This window comes from Oncorhynchus keta, chromosome 11 (assembly GCF_023373465.1).
Source record: "Oncorhynchus keta strain PuntledgeMale-10-30-2019 chromosome 11, Oket_V2, whole genome shotgun sequence".
NCBI classification, from domain to species: Eukaryota; Metazoa; Chordata; class Actinopteri; order Salmoniformes; family Salmonidae; genus Oncorhynchus; species Oncorhynchus keta.
The window spans coordinates 51,032,881-51,048,265 of record NC_068431.1 but is presented as its reverse complement, the minus strand read 5'-3'; the positions used below and the strand labels follow the sequence as shown (position 1 = coordinate 51,048,265).

At 41.6% G+C, this 15,385-nt stretch overlaps 1 protein-coding gene across 1 annotated transcript; it reads right to left on the bottom strand.

Annotated features, from left to right (window-relative positions):
* Window positions 1-813: 813 nt before the first annotated feature.
* Window positions 814-12,363, bottom strand: LOC118390545 (arylsulfatase I). The gene is made up of 2 exons (XM_035781215.2): window positions 11,600-12,363; window positions 814-8,810 (listed from the first exon to the last, which is right to left on the bottom strand). The coding sequence occupies exons 1-2, from the start codon at window positions 11,905-11,907 to the stop codon at window positions 7,400-7,402; spliced, it is 1,719 nt and encodes a 572-aa protein (XP_035637108.1). The 5' UTR covers window positions 11,908-12,363; the 3' UTR covers window positions 814-7,399.
* Between the last annotated feature and the right edge of the window lie 3,022 nt (window positions 12,364-15,385).

Here is a 15,385-nt window from a genome sequence, read left to right as displayed (position 1 = left end):
CGTTGATATATTAACTGTCCTTTCTGTTACAAGCTACGTCTTTGAGACGTGCTCTAAATTAGCATGCATTTTCCCAAATGTTTTGATTTGTGAGAGAAATAATAACCCTTTTAGCCAAAGTGAGGGAGAGAGGAAGACTTTTAAGAAACAACAATCTAGAGAAACATTTTAGTGTGATTAATCTGTTCCAAAACATAATGTAGATATTTTCTGGGCATGAGCCCAATGATATTAAAAGGATAAATCAATTTCTGATAGAAAAAAATATATATATATATATTTCTTAAGTTGCCAGATTCAACCAAGCATGTTGTCAGCTATCTCATTCCATTAAACTATCAATGTACATCTAGTTTACTGAACAGTTGCAGATAAGAGATAATTGCCCGAGTATCTTTCCTGGACATTTTAGTTTTTCTTGGACGCCTCCGATTAGGTCAGGAGATACCGGTAATTACGTTTGGATGAGTCTTTCTGTTTTCACTCCTCTAACGATCTTTAGTCTTTTTGAAAGCCACAGTAAATACTTTTGACTTTATACTACAGTTAAGTTGTTTTCTTGGTTAGCTTCCTGAAAGCTTGTGTCATGCTGTTCTCTGGGAAATGGGAAGACGGAGAGCAGAGTCAGTCTAAAACTGTAGTGTTTGGTGAAAACATTATTTATAGTGTGTAGAAGAAGTAGTCCCCAAGTGTGTTTAACTATTTACTGCAGTGGGCAAAATCAAGGTCTTCAAACAAATCTACTTTGAATCAAAAGTATACACCTCACACACATGGTTATGGGCTTAGAAAAAAGAAGACACCTGTACCATGTCAGATATAAAGTTGAAATATATTGCATTTTGAGTTTGCTTCCCAATACTACACTTTATATACATTACAGAAGACTGAAATATAACAAAACTGTTTGACATAGAAACTCCAGATTATCTGTGTTTAAAAAAAAAAGTTGATTAATTATGAAATTATGATAAATATGAATAACATTCCACCCATGAGGCCACTAGGTCATTTGACTGCAGGAAAAGGCTACAAGGGCCAGACAGACCTTTGTGTTTAAATTCACTGCTAAGAGCTCCGCTTACAGTACTTTCTTGGTAGACTTCTGAATAAATCATTAAAGACGCACTATGCAGAAATCACTCTGCCATTTCCTGGTTGCTAAAATTATAATAGTTCACCTAATTTCAGTTTATGTGACAAAACAAGCAAGTGTAGTGTAGAGAATCTTTGTACCATCTAAACCGCTGTGAAATATATTTTAGATAAACAAAAATATAGTATTTTCAGCTGTTTGAAGCTGGTGTACAAAACCAAAGTAAAAGAGGCAAAAACAAAACTTAAGAACGAGGAGCATAGAAATAGCGCACATAGAACATATCTACCGCTTCTTAGACTTGCTTTCAATTAGACAACATTTCTATGTTAATTTGGTTTTGTCTCCCAAAAAGATACATATTGCAGCTTTGAAGTGGTAGATCTGTTCAACCAGGAAATGGCTGAGATATTTCTGCGTGGTGCATCTTTAACTACAGAGTTTAATAGTTTCCATTGGAGACAAGACACTATCAACACATCCCCTTAACAACTTTTTCCAGATGGTTGTGACATTAAGAGAGCAATCGGACAATAATAACTACGGACTAAGCATTTCACCAACACTTTTCTTTTCAGTTTTCCTTAAGTATCCATCTGTCTTATTTAACCAAAGAAGTGAAAAGGAATATGACATTAGTGTGAAAACTAGAACAACACAAGATCATGATTTTGTGGATATTCACAAAATGTTATCCAGAGAAGAGTCCTTTGGAGGAAGGATTGTTGACATCTATTTGACATTTGTATCTTAAAGCATAATTGGGAAATAATTAATTCAAGTTGGAATGTTTGATATTTTGGCCTGACCTAAATGTCTGTGAAGTCCGTTAAGACTCCATAACGTTTCATCTGTAGGTGCTACAAAGCAGACAATGGTCTCATATGAAGCTTCACCACTTGCTATGTAATATGAGTAGTATTTTCTTACAAACATTTAAAAATATTGAAAAAAATCATTTAAAAATGTATCTGGCTAATACTTCAATATATTGTTGACCATAATAGACTCTACATGCATATCGACGTTCTGGAGTGGATCTCTGCTACTTATAGACAAATGATCCAATTTGCGACAGCCTGCATGCCTTCCCACCTATTTGTTTTAGGTAGCACACACAAGTCAGCATGGACAGAATGCAAGAGTAGACTAATATGTGCCGTATTCTAATACTTCTCATGTGTCAAATGAGCCTATTGCCATGGTCCTTGCCAAGGTGAGACTTGCAGTCCTGTATATCTGAAATAATTGGATGTTGTAACTTTGCATCCAGCCAACCAGGAAAGCAAGCGAAGCAATTGTGGCATTCTTGAAAGTCAAGACGATCCTTGTCCTGCAAAGAAACGTTTCGTTTTTTTATATAGTTGAAAAATGGATTTAGCAAGCAGTAGGCATTTACATATGTGGAGTTGAGCTTTATACAGTGCCTTCAGAAAGTATTCATACCCCTTGACTTATTCCACATTTTGTTATATTACACCCTGAAATCAACATGGATTAAATCACACATCTACACACAATACCCCTTAAATACCCGTCCTTGGACACTGTGTTAACTAACCTCCAAACGAGCTTCAATGCCATACAACACTCCCTCCGTGGCCTCCAACTGCTCTTAAACGCTAGTAAAACCAAATGCATGCTTTTCAACCGTTCGCTGCCTGCACCCGCACGCCTGACCAGCATCACCACCCTGGATGGTTCCAACCTTGAATATGTGGACATCTATAAGTACCTAGGTGTCTGGCTAGGCTGTAAACTCTCCTTCCAGACTCATATCAAACATCTCCAATCGAAAATCAAATCAAGAGTCAGCTTTCTATTCCGCAACAAAGCCTCCTTCACTCACGCCGCCAAACTTACCCTAGTAAAACTGACTATCCTACCGATCCTCGACTTCGGCGATGTCATCTACAAAATTGCTTCCAACACTCTACTCAGCAAACTGGATGCAGTTTATCACAGTGCCATCCGTTTTGTCACTAAAGCACCTTATACCACCCACCACTGCGACTTGTATGCTCTAGTCGGCTGGCCCTCGCTACATATTCGTCGCCAGACCCACTAGCTCCAGGTCATCTACAAGTCCATGCTAGGTAAAGCTCCGCCTTATCTCAGTTCACTGGTCACGATGGCAACACCCATCCGTAGCACGCGCTCCAGCAGGTGTATCTCACTGATCATCTCTAAAGCCAACACCTCATTTGGCCGCCTTTCGTTCCAGTTCTCTGCTGCCTGTGACTGGAACGAATTGCAAAAATGGCTGAAGTTGGAGACTTTTATCTCCCTCACCAACTTCAAACATCTGCTATCTGAGCAGCTAACCGATCGCTGCAGCTGTACATAGTCTATCGGCAAATAGCCCACCCATTTTTACCTACCTCATCCCCATACTGTTTTTATTTATTTACTTTCTGATCTTTTTCACACCAATATATCTACCTGTACATGACCATCTGATCATTTATCACTCCAGTGTTAATCTGCTAAATTGTAATTATTCGCCTACCTCATGCCTTTTGCACACAATGTATATAGACTTCCCTTTTTTTCCTACTGTGTTATTGACTTGTTAATTGTTTACTCCATGTGTAACTCTTTGTTGTCTGCTCACACTGCTATGCTTTATCTTGGCCAAGTCGCAGTTGCAAATGAGAACTTTTTCTCAACTAGCCTACCTGGTTAAATAAAGGTGAAATAAAAAAAGAAAATGTAAAAAAGAAAACGTTTCAACGTGTTTTTTGAAATATTTGCACATTTCTTGAAAATGAAATACAGAAATATCTAATTTACATAAGTATTCACACCCCTGACTCAATTCGTATTAGAATCACCTTTGGCAGCGATTACAGCGGGCAGTCTTTCTGGGTAAGTGTCTAAGAGCTTTGCACACTGGGAAAGTTCAATATTTGCCAATGATCCTTTTCAAAATTCTTTAAGCTCTGTCAAATTGGTTGTTGATCATTGCTAAACAGCCATTTTCAAGTTCAAGCCAATTTAAGTCAAAACTGTGACCAGACCACTCAGGAACATTCACTGTCTTCTTAAGCAACTCCAGTGTAGATTTGGCCTTGTGTTTTAGGTTATTGTCCTGCTGAAAGGTGAATTCATCTCCCAGTGTCGAGTGGAAGCAGACCGAGCCAGGTTTTACTCTAGGATTCTGCCTGTGCTTAGCTCCATTACATTTCTTCTGTATCCTGAAAAAAACTCCCCACTTAACAATTACAAGCATACCCATAACATGATGCAACCACCACTAGGCTTGAAAATATGGAGAGCGGTACTCAGTAAGTGTTGTATTGGATTTGCCCCAAACATAACACCTGTATTCAAGACCATTTTTTTTGCAGTATTACTTTAGTGCCTTGTTGCAAACAGAATGCATGTTTTGGAATATGTTAATTCTGTACAGGCTTTTCACTCTTTCAATTAGGTTAGTATTGTGGAGTAACTACAATGTTGTTGAAGCATCTAACTTCTCTCCTATAACAGTTAAACTCTGTAACTGTTTTAAAGTCACCATTGGCCTCATGGTGAAATCCCTGAGAGGTTTCCTTCCTCTCTGGCAATTGAGTTGGGAAGGATGCCTGTGTCTTTGTATTGGCTGGGTGTATTGATACAGCAATATGAAGTGTAATTAATAACTTTACCATGGTCAAACGGATATATATTTTTATTTTTACCCATGTAACAAAACAGTAGGTGCCCTTTTTTGCTAGACGCTGGAAAACCTCAGTGGTCATTGTGGTTGAATCTATGTTTGAAATTCACTGCTCGACTGAGGGACCTTACAGATAATTGTTTGTGTGGGTTACAGAGATGAGCTCGTCATAAAAAAAACTGTTAAACACTATTATTGCACACAGAGGGAGTACATGCAACTTATGTGAATTTCTACTCCTGATCGTATTTAGGTTTGCCATAACAAAGGGGTAGGATTACGTATTGACTCAAGACATTTCGGGATTTTATTTTTCCTTTATTTGTAAACATCTAAAAAAACATAATTCCACTTTGACATTATGGGGTATTGTGTGCAGGCCAGTGACAAAACAAATCTACATTTGATCCATTTTAAATTCAGGCCGTAACAATTTGTATTTATTTTTTAAAGTCAAGGGATGTGATGAATCATTTCTGAAGGCACTGTTGTTATGTGATGACATCACCATGCCCCACGTACCTTTCGAAATTATTCGGCAATCATCATATATTCGAAAAAACACGGGTTACATAATTTGTCGCAATAAACAAAGAAAAACAAAAGAAAAAACCCACCCCTGTCAAATGGATAAACATTTTGTTGATCTTTAGAACATTTATTCTATTGCTGCAGTTTCCATTACACATGTTGCAGTGTTATTTGCGACATAGCTTTTGCTTTGTAGTATAAACTTCAATGGAAACCTGCCTAACATGCACATATTTCTCTTTTAAAATGGATCATTACTTTAAAACTAGCAAAGATCCTACTCTGGAACTTAGATATGCCCGCCCATTGAATATATTATGTTCAACAATAGAAACATTTGCCAAATCAAAAATGGTACATTTTACATGTCTATATTTTACTAAATGCATTAATTAATGTAAGACAATTATTATTTAACTCCAAATACCACTCATATTACAGAGAAAGTTGTAAAACACTATTGCGTCTTAAAGCTGCAATCGGTAACGGTGAAACTGCAATATTACAATAGCAAAGAAGTTTTTACATTTAACATTTAAGTCATTTAGCATTTTTAAACAGGGAACACTGTTTTTTCCCTCAGACATCAGCACATCATTGCACGCGCGATAGAAAAGTATAGAATGTACTACTATCCTTCCTGTTTGGCCCTGTCCGGGGGTATCATCGGATGGGGCCACAGTATCTCCTGACCCCTCCTGTCTCAGCCTCCAGTATTTATGCTGCAGTCGTTTATGTGTGGGGCTAGGGTCAGTTTCTTATATCTGGAGTACTTCTCCTGTCTTATCCGGTGTCCTGTGTGAATTTAAGTATGCTTCCTCTAATTCTCTCTTTCTTTCTCTCTCTCTTGGAGGACCTGAGCCGTAGGACCATGCCTCAGGACTACCTGGCATGATGACTCCTTGCTGTCCCCAGTCCACCTGGCCGTGCTGCTGCTCCAGTTTCAACTGTTCTGCCTGCGGCTATGGAATCCTGACGTGTTCACCGGATGTGCTACCTGTCCCAGACCTATTATTTGACCATGCTGGTCATTTATGAACATTTGAACATCTTGGCCATGTTCTGTTATAATCTCCACCCGGCACAGCCAGAAGAGGACTGGCCACCCCTCATAGCCTGGTTCCTCTCTAGGTTTCTTCCGAGGTTTTGGCCTTTCTAGGGAGTTTTTCGTAGCCAACGTGCTTCAACACCTACATACTGGGTTTCTGTACAGCACTTTGGGATATCAGCTGATGGACAAAGGGCTATATAAATACATTTGATTTGATTTACAAATGTTTTTTTTACAAAACAAATGCGCTTGGTGTGGCCAATGGCTCTGTTTTGCCTATCGCGGATCGCAGCTTTAAAAAGAGGCCCAGGTAAGGCCAAAAAAGATACAAATGTCAAATACATGTCAACAATCCTTCCACCAAAGGACTCTTCAATCGATTAAATGATATGAAACTCCCCAAAATCATGAGCTTGATTTGTTCTAATTTCACGAGGAATCACCCATTAGCTTCTGTTGAATTAAAACAGTTGTTTCTTTACTTAGATATTTTCAAAAATATAGAAAAGAAAAACAGGTCAGTTCATGTCACTACTGCTGAAATAACCCCAAGTGAGTAGGTCAACATAAACATGTTGAATTCACTTAGCTACGCACTACAAGTGGATCAAATAGAACATGTAATAAACACAATAGAACCCAGTAGTCCTACATCCAAAAAACATATGACAGCACACTCAAAGAGATGCAGTGTAGTAAACATCATTTTCCATTGTCACACACACACAACGTGTTTGCTGGCTCAGATTACTCTTGCAGTGTAAAATGTATAGGCTACTTGTGACTGAGTGTCATCGACTTTCCCACCTCATATTCTATTGGACATTATCCTTGTATTCAGTTTCCCACCTCATATTCTATTGGACATTATCCTTGTATTCAGTTTCCCACCTCATATTCTATTGGACATTATCCTTGTATTCAGTTTCCCACCTCATATTCTATTGGACATTATCCTTGTATTCAGTTTCCCACCTCATATTCTATTGGACATTATCCTTGTATTCAGTTTCCCACCTCATATTCTATTGGACATTATCCTTGTATTCAGTTTCCCACCTCATATTCTATTGGACATTATCCTTGTATTCAGTTTCTTGAAAAAGGATCTCAGTTTGCACAGCTTGCATTTCTTCTTCTTTTTATTCCTCCCTTTCTTATAAACCCCGTTCCATTTCGGCTCGTCCTCGTCCCCCCCGACCCAGGGTACCCAGGCCCCCCCGTTGCGGTCTGGATTGGCCCGGGGATCGTCGGTGGGGAACCTAACAGGGACGGCAGTGTAGTTGTAGTAGGCCAGACGTTCTAGCAGCTTCTTGACCACATCAGGCCTCTGCACAGCCATGTCACTGCGTTCATAGGGGTCTCCTGTGATGTTGAAGAGCCACACAGACTTCCCAGTTCCCTCAGTGTTCCGCTCCAGGTTCCACCAGCTGCCTGGGAAGTTGGCCAGTACCTGTGGTGGGACCCAGTCTCCATGGCCCGGGTCCCCTGTTAGCAGCTTCCAGTCCCCCACCCGGATGGCAGCTTGGACCGAGGTGTCCCACACATGCTGGGCCTCCTGTCCAGACCCAGACGCCAGGCCAGAGCGCCGGTGGAGTGGGTCAATGTTATGGAGGATCTCCAGGCGTGGGGACTCCCTGCCCTCACTGATAGTTGGCCATACATTGTAGCCGTCAAGACCTTCAGTCTGTGACACGTTACCCCCAGCCAGACCAACCAGGGTTGGGTACCAGTCAGTGATGTGCAAGAGGGCCTTGGAAACCCTCCGCTTGTGACGCAGCAGGGGGCTGTGTACGAAGCCCACCCCACGGACCCCTCCCTCCCAGTAGGTCCCCTTACGCCCTCGCAGGGGCCAGTTACTCCCCCCAGTGAATGGCTGGGCACCGTTGTCTGTGGAGAAGATGAGCACACTGTTGCGGTAGTAGCCGTACTTGCGCAGAGCGTAGGTGACATTGCGCACAGCCTCGTCGACGATGGACACCATGGCTGCGTACTTCCTTCTGGCTACGTTCCCCATCCCGCGGTAGGGGTAGATGTAGGCTTTGGGTGACTGAAGGGGCGTGTGGACAGCCTGCAGGGAGAGGAACATGAACAGGGGCTGGTGGGACGGATCGTGAGTGGATAGGATCTTGCGTACCCTCTGCGTGTAGAGGTGGGTGGAGAACTTGCCTCCACGGCCCCAGGCCACGGTTTCACCCTCGTGGAGGTCGTAGCCACACAGGCCTGGTCCGTCACAGGAGCCATACGTGTAGTAGTCCACGCTGCCCGTCAGAGAGCCAAAGTAGCTGTGGAAGCCTCGGCGCGTGGGCAGACACTCCTTCCTGTAGAAGCCAAGGTGCCATTTGCCCACCATGTGAGTAGCGTACCCCGCTTCCTGCAGCCGCTGTGGGAGCGTGGTCATGTCCAGAGGGAGGCAGTTGGGCTGGCGAGGCCGGATGATAGAGTGCTGGAGGCCTGTGTGGATCTGGTATCTGTGTAGGGAGAAATAATGTCCAACATTCATCTTCATTCATTGTGTAAAATAAACCCATTCAACGCTGGAGCTGATAAATAGAGTCATGATGCTGAGAACACTCTTATTGAAGATACACTTTCCACACAGATAAGTAGGCTGTGATCTACCAACCATTAAATTACTAGGTGGTTGGCAAAGCTTGTTTTACAGTCTGAGTGCAGCTTTCAAGACATACTAGGCAATTCATTAAGTCAATTAGTCTTGAAGGAAACTCTTCTAAACATTAGCATCTGTTTTCAGCCAGAAGTGTACAACAGCTTGTCACCCACCAGGGAAGGAGAAGGGTACTGTTGGGATACTTTGCAAGGATATGGGTGAGAGAGCAAAGGAATGTTGCAGGAATCAGAAGAACGAGTATATCCCCCTATTGAACTATAGTAAACACCACAATGGCTGATGTTGAAAAGGTGCTGCGGCCACTAACAGAAATAACAAAACATTCCAGGTAAAAGAAGAGATATTGAAGTTTTCATCAGTCCGGAACATGTACCTATTTTTATTACACTTGCACCTTATCCCTATATAACGTTTGTCTGGCCACCCACCCAGGTTCTTAGCGTGGTCTGATATTTGGGTGGTCTACACTGCAGTAAGCAGACGCACTCCACTTCCTTCAGACCAAGTCCCTTCCTCCCACGACCCACGCCAAAGTCCAAATGAGCATGTGGTGAGAGAGAGTCCACTGAGAGTTTATGTAATGGGTGACACAGTGCAGATATGCACACACCTATACAGAAACAGTCCATAGCTCTATTCTCCCTCTCTCTCCCTTCCTCACAGCTTTAATAACAGCCAATAGGATGGTGTCTATTAGGCCTTGGCCTTCCGTCGACATCTCTTTCAGGCACATAGGGAGTGTGTCATGTCCTCACTCCTCAGCCCAAAAAAAACAACTGTCTTGCTCCTGTTCTCTCCCCCCCCTGTGGGTTGTTCATTAGCTGAGAGTTGCTGGAGAGATAACAGCTCATTCAATTCTTCTTAGAAACACTGGGGTGAAACTCTGGGGTGAACTGTGTCTTTCTGCGAGAGATCCTCTAGTGACAGGCTACCAACCAACCCCATTACACACACACACACACACACACACACACACACACACACACACACACACACACACACACACACACACACACACACACACACACACACACAAATCAAATCAAATAAATATCACATTTATTTATATAGCCCTTCGTATATCGGCTGATATCTCAAAGTACAGTACAGAAACCCAGCCTAAAACCCCAAACAGCAAGCAATGCAGGTGTTGAAGCACGTTGGCTAGGAAAAAAACCCTAAAAAGGCCAAAACCTAGGAAGAAACCTAGAGAGGAACCACACACACACACACACACACACACACACACACACACACACACACACACACACACACACACACACACACACACACACACACACACACTGACAGCCCCACAGCTATCGTTCAGGATGCAGAGCAGCAGCTGTGTGGTATGTCGGTCAAGCAAACCCTGCAATAAAAAAATTACACAGAGCTCCTAGCAATCCACTTTCACAAAATGTTTCCACAAACGTACATTGTCCTGATAAGACCTCCCCCAAGCTGTGAACTTTAAGAGATGTTAGGACATATCAACAAGTACAACCTACTCTGAGTACTAATAATAGAGGGAATATAGCCCGTGTGTGTTTCAGACAAATTAACTTTGAGGAGGCAAGGACTCCATCTAAGCATTCGTGTCGTTCCCTTTCAATTATTTTCCTACCCGGGCGCTCATATGGTTGTGTTTATCCAGTCTTTAGCAGCCCTCATCCATTGTTTCACAATACTGGCCTCATCCTGCAGCTCTCCACGTTGCTCTCAACAGCAGATGTTTCTGCTCATGTACCCTGGGTAGAAACAGAGGTATCTACTACAGCATTGATCTTCCCCAACAGTTTACAGCTCTTTCCTGGTAAGTTATAGTGGAATAAGTGACTATTTGGCAAATGACAGTATCCCTGACCTCTATTGTAGATGTATTCAATCTCTGTTCAATGTCTGTGGGAAAACGAACCAATGTTGTTTAGCTTTCCCAACTCGCCTCCATTCGCTGAGAATTCCTAACTTTATGAATGATCATCTAACTCATCTGTTATGACATGCTGTCGATGCCAGCAGTAGTACTTCCAGTAAATGTTGTGGTTGCTCTGGATGAGTCAGCTCAAGGGACACAGCATCAGTGCAAACATTTAACAGTTGTTTTCAGTGCTGGATGAGACATTTCAAAGTACTCTACATATGTTAGGGCACTGCACTGTTGAGTCTTTTTTTTATATATATATTTTTTTATACCTTTATTTAACTAGGCAAGTCAGTTAAGAACACATTCTTATTTACAGTGACAGCCTAGGAACAGTGGGTTTAACTGCCTTGTTCAATGGGCAGAACGAGAGATTTTTTAGGGACTCTGAGTCTTAGGGACTCTTAGGCCCTAAAGGAAACACAAGTTGGCTAACAAAGGAATGCCTTGTACCATGCATGCACATATTTATCACCAAACGCAACCAGCATCTTGATCAGGAGATGATGCATTATAACGTTTTGTGGTTTCTCTATACTTGTAATTTACTCACCTGGCTGTACACTGTCATTGCCGATAATGTTGCCTACATAAAACAATACGTGTTATGTTTAATCTGTGATCAAGAGAACCAATTACAAGCATATGTTCAAGGATATCCGTGTTAAAACGCCTGATGCTGATTGTGAGGCTTTTATGCTTACCTGCCCGTGATCAACTGACTGCGTGACGGAGTGCAGATAGGTTGAACATAGTAATTCTCCAGCTTCACCCCCTCCGCGGCCAGTTTGTCCAGAGTTGGAGTCCGAATGTCCGGGTTGTGATAACCTATGTCATTGAAGCCTTGGTCGTCCGTCAGTATGAATATAATGTGTGGTGGTTGCTTAGGCTCAAACGTAATAGAGGCATCGTTTTGAGTGTGCTCCTCCACTTGATTCGGCTTGATCCAGTCCATGGATAGGTAGCCAACACTTAGCAAACTGACCATTGAGAGGCTGGTAACTGCGTGCATTTTTACTGATTTTAGAGTGCACTTGGACAGAGTCGTTAGGGTACTCGCACTCTTGTCTCTGGTTTATATTTTTGCATTACATACATTCTTGAAATAATACGTATACACACGCGCGTAATTGATGATCCTAGGATGCAGAGTGGAAACATTGTTTCTGCCGCAGATTCTCATTCGTCATCATGACGGTCTCTGCGTTTACAACGTCCAAGCTTCTCTTCTGTAAACTTGACCTCTAAACTTTGAAAGCTACTACTGCACATTATAAAGTTGCATCGTTTCCAGGCGCGCTGATAACCATTCCCTAGTCCCCACTAAACACTGACCGGCCAACTATGGTTTGATATTTACAGTAGCCTACATTAGCCTATCTTTTCCACTATTTCTCCTCTCAGTGGTTGTTAACTCCGCCCGCGTCTCATCACCGAACATGAAACAAGACCCCTTCATGGACCCACCCTCTGCCCCTGGTACAAGAAAAGCCCGGTGCGGCTCATCTCAAGGAAAGTTGTCGAGACCCTGCATTGAAAAAAAATGCATTTTTCTTATGCTACAAGGTCTTTTTTAAACGAACATAATTAAAAAATATCGGATTACGGGTAGAATCGCTCTATTGTTACTGTTAAAATGGGAGTAGGCTACAGTGAACATACGACAATTAGGCCTTTCTTGTGCTCAAGCATGCCCGTGTTATTTAAGGAGCTGCATTTCAAAAGTTCTACGACATACTTTATATTTTCATGACATGATAGTAACTCTATTATTTAATGTCAGAATGGGAGTAGGTAGGCTTCAGTCCACCTACATGTAGGCTTATGCTGTGGCTACTGCTGTATTCCAGAGGTTGTGTGAGAGAGGAGAGAATCATGAAACAGGACACCTACCTCCTAATCAGTCTATGTGTGCAGTAATCTAGCACTGCATTACATATCCCTTTATAGACTCCATGCCCTCGGCTAGGATGCGGCTACAAAGAGAAGGTACAGTTGATGTCGGAAGTTTACATGCACTTAGGTTGGAGTCATGAAAACTTGTTTTTCAATCACTCCACAAATTTCTTGTTAACAAACTGTAGTTTTGGCAAGTCGGTTAGGACATCTACTTTGTGCATGACACAAGTAATTTTTCCAATAATTATTTACAGTGGGTCAGAAGTTGACATACACTAAGCTGACTGTGGCTTTAAACACCTTGGAAAATTTCAGAAAATGATGTAATGGCTTTAGAAGCTTCTGATGGGCTTAGGTGAATTGGAGGTGTACCTGTGGATGTATTTCAAGGCCTACCTTCACACTTTGCTTGACATCATGGGAAATCCAAATAAATCAGCCAAGACCTCCACAAGTCTCTAAAAAAAAATTGTAGACCTCCAAAAGTATGGTTCATCCTTGGGAGCAATTTCCAAACGCCTGAAGGTACCACGTTCATCTGTACAAATAATAGTATGCAAGTATAAACACCATGGGACCACGCAGACGTCATACTGCTCAGGATGGAGACGCGTTCTGTCTCCTACAGATGAACATACTTTAGTGCGAAAGGTGCAAATCAATCTCAAAACAACAGCAAAGGACCTTGTGAAGATGCTGGAGGAAACAGGTACAAACGTATCTATATCCACAGTCAAACGAGTCCTATATCGACATAATATGAAAGGCCGCTCAGCGAGGAAGAAGCCACTGCTCCAAAACCGCCATAAAAAAGCCAAACTACGGTTTGCAACTGCACGTGGGGACAAAGATCATACTTTTTGGAGAAATGTCCTCTGGTCTGATGAAATAAAATAGAACTGTTTGGCCATAATGACCATCACTATGTTTGGATGAAAAAGAGGGAGGCTTACAAGCCGAAGAACACCATCCCAACCGTGAAGCACGGGGGTGGCAGCATCATATTCTGGGGGTTCGTTGCTTCAGGAGGGACTGGTGCACTTCATAAAATAGATGGCACCGTGAGGAAGGGAAATTATGTGGATATATTGAAGCAACATCTCAAGACATCAGTCAGGAAGATAAAGCTTGGTCGCAAATGGGTCTTCCAAATGGACAATGACCCCAAGCATACTTCCAAATTTGTGGCAAAATGGCTTAAGGACAACAAAGTCAAGGTATTGGAATGGCCATCACAAAGCCCGGACCTCAATCCTAAAGACAATTTGTGGGCAGAACTGAAACAGCGTGTAGGCAAGGCGTATAGGCAAGGAGGCCTATAAAACCTGACTCAGTTACACCAGCTCTGTCAGGAGGAATGGGCCAAAATTCACAGAACTTATTGTGGGAAGCTTGTGGAAGGCTACCCGAAAAGTTTGACCCAAGTTAAACAATTTAAAGGCAATGCTACCAATACCAAATGAGTGTATGTAAACTTCTGACCCACTGGGAATATGATGAATGAAATAAAAGCTGAAATAAATCATTTTCTCTACTATTATTCTGACATGTCACATTCTTAAAATAAAGTGGTGATCCTAACTGACCTAAGACAGGGACTTTTTACTAGGATTAAATGTCAGGAATTGTGGAAAAACAAGAGTTTAAATGTATTTGGCTAAGGTGTATGTAAACTTTCAACTTCAACTGTATATGTAAGGTTGATGGAGAATCAGATGTACCTGTCACCATTAGAGGCCCCTGTAATATACTTGTGTTTTCACATGGTACGCTTCATGCTGTCAAATAAAACACACACACTAACAACAGGGATGTAAAAGTACTTAAGTAAAATACTTTAAAGTTCTACTTAAGTTGTTTTGTGGGGTATCTGTACTTTACTTGACTATTTATATTTTTGACAACTTTTACTTTTACTCCACTACATTCCTATCGAAGATAATGTACTTTTGACCCCATATATTTTCCTTGACACCCAAAAGCTACTTTTTTTTATGCTTAACGGGACAGGAAAATGGTCCAATTCACACACTTATAAAGAGAACATCCCTGGTCATCACTACTGTCTCTGATCTGGCGGAAAATGGAGGTGGTAGGCAACAGGGAAATGTGTCATGTTCCAAATACTTCATTTGTAAATTATCTCTGAGTGTTGGTGTGCACCTGGCTATCAATAAATGTTTTTTTTTTAAGTAAGAAAAATGTGCTATCTGGTTTTATTAATATAGGGAATTTGGAATGATTTACACTTTTACTTTTGATACTTATGTATTAGTTTAGCAATTGCATTTACTTTTGATACTTAAAACCAAATACTTTTAGACTTACTCAAGTAGCATTTTACTGGGTGACTTTCACTTGAGTCATTTTCTATTAAGGTATATCTACTTTTACTCAAATATGACAATTGGGTACTTTTTTCCACCACTGCCTAACAAGTACATCCCTCTTCCCTCTATACCCCTAGGCACAATATTACCTTTACAGGGCAACGAAAGTGTGCCAGAAGTTCATCCGATTTCACTCAACACAAAGCAAGGATTTTGCTGCTTCCCTGCGACGCCACCACCAAAAAAGTTATCATAGCACAA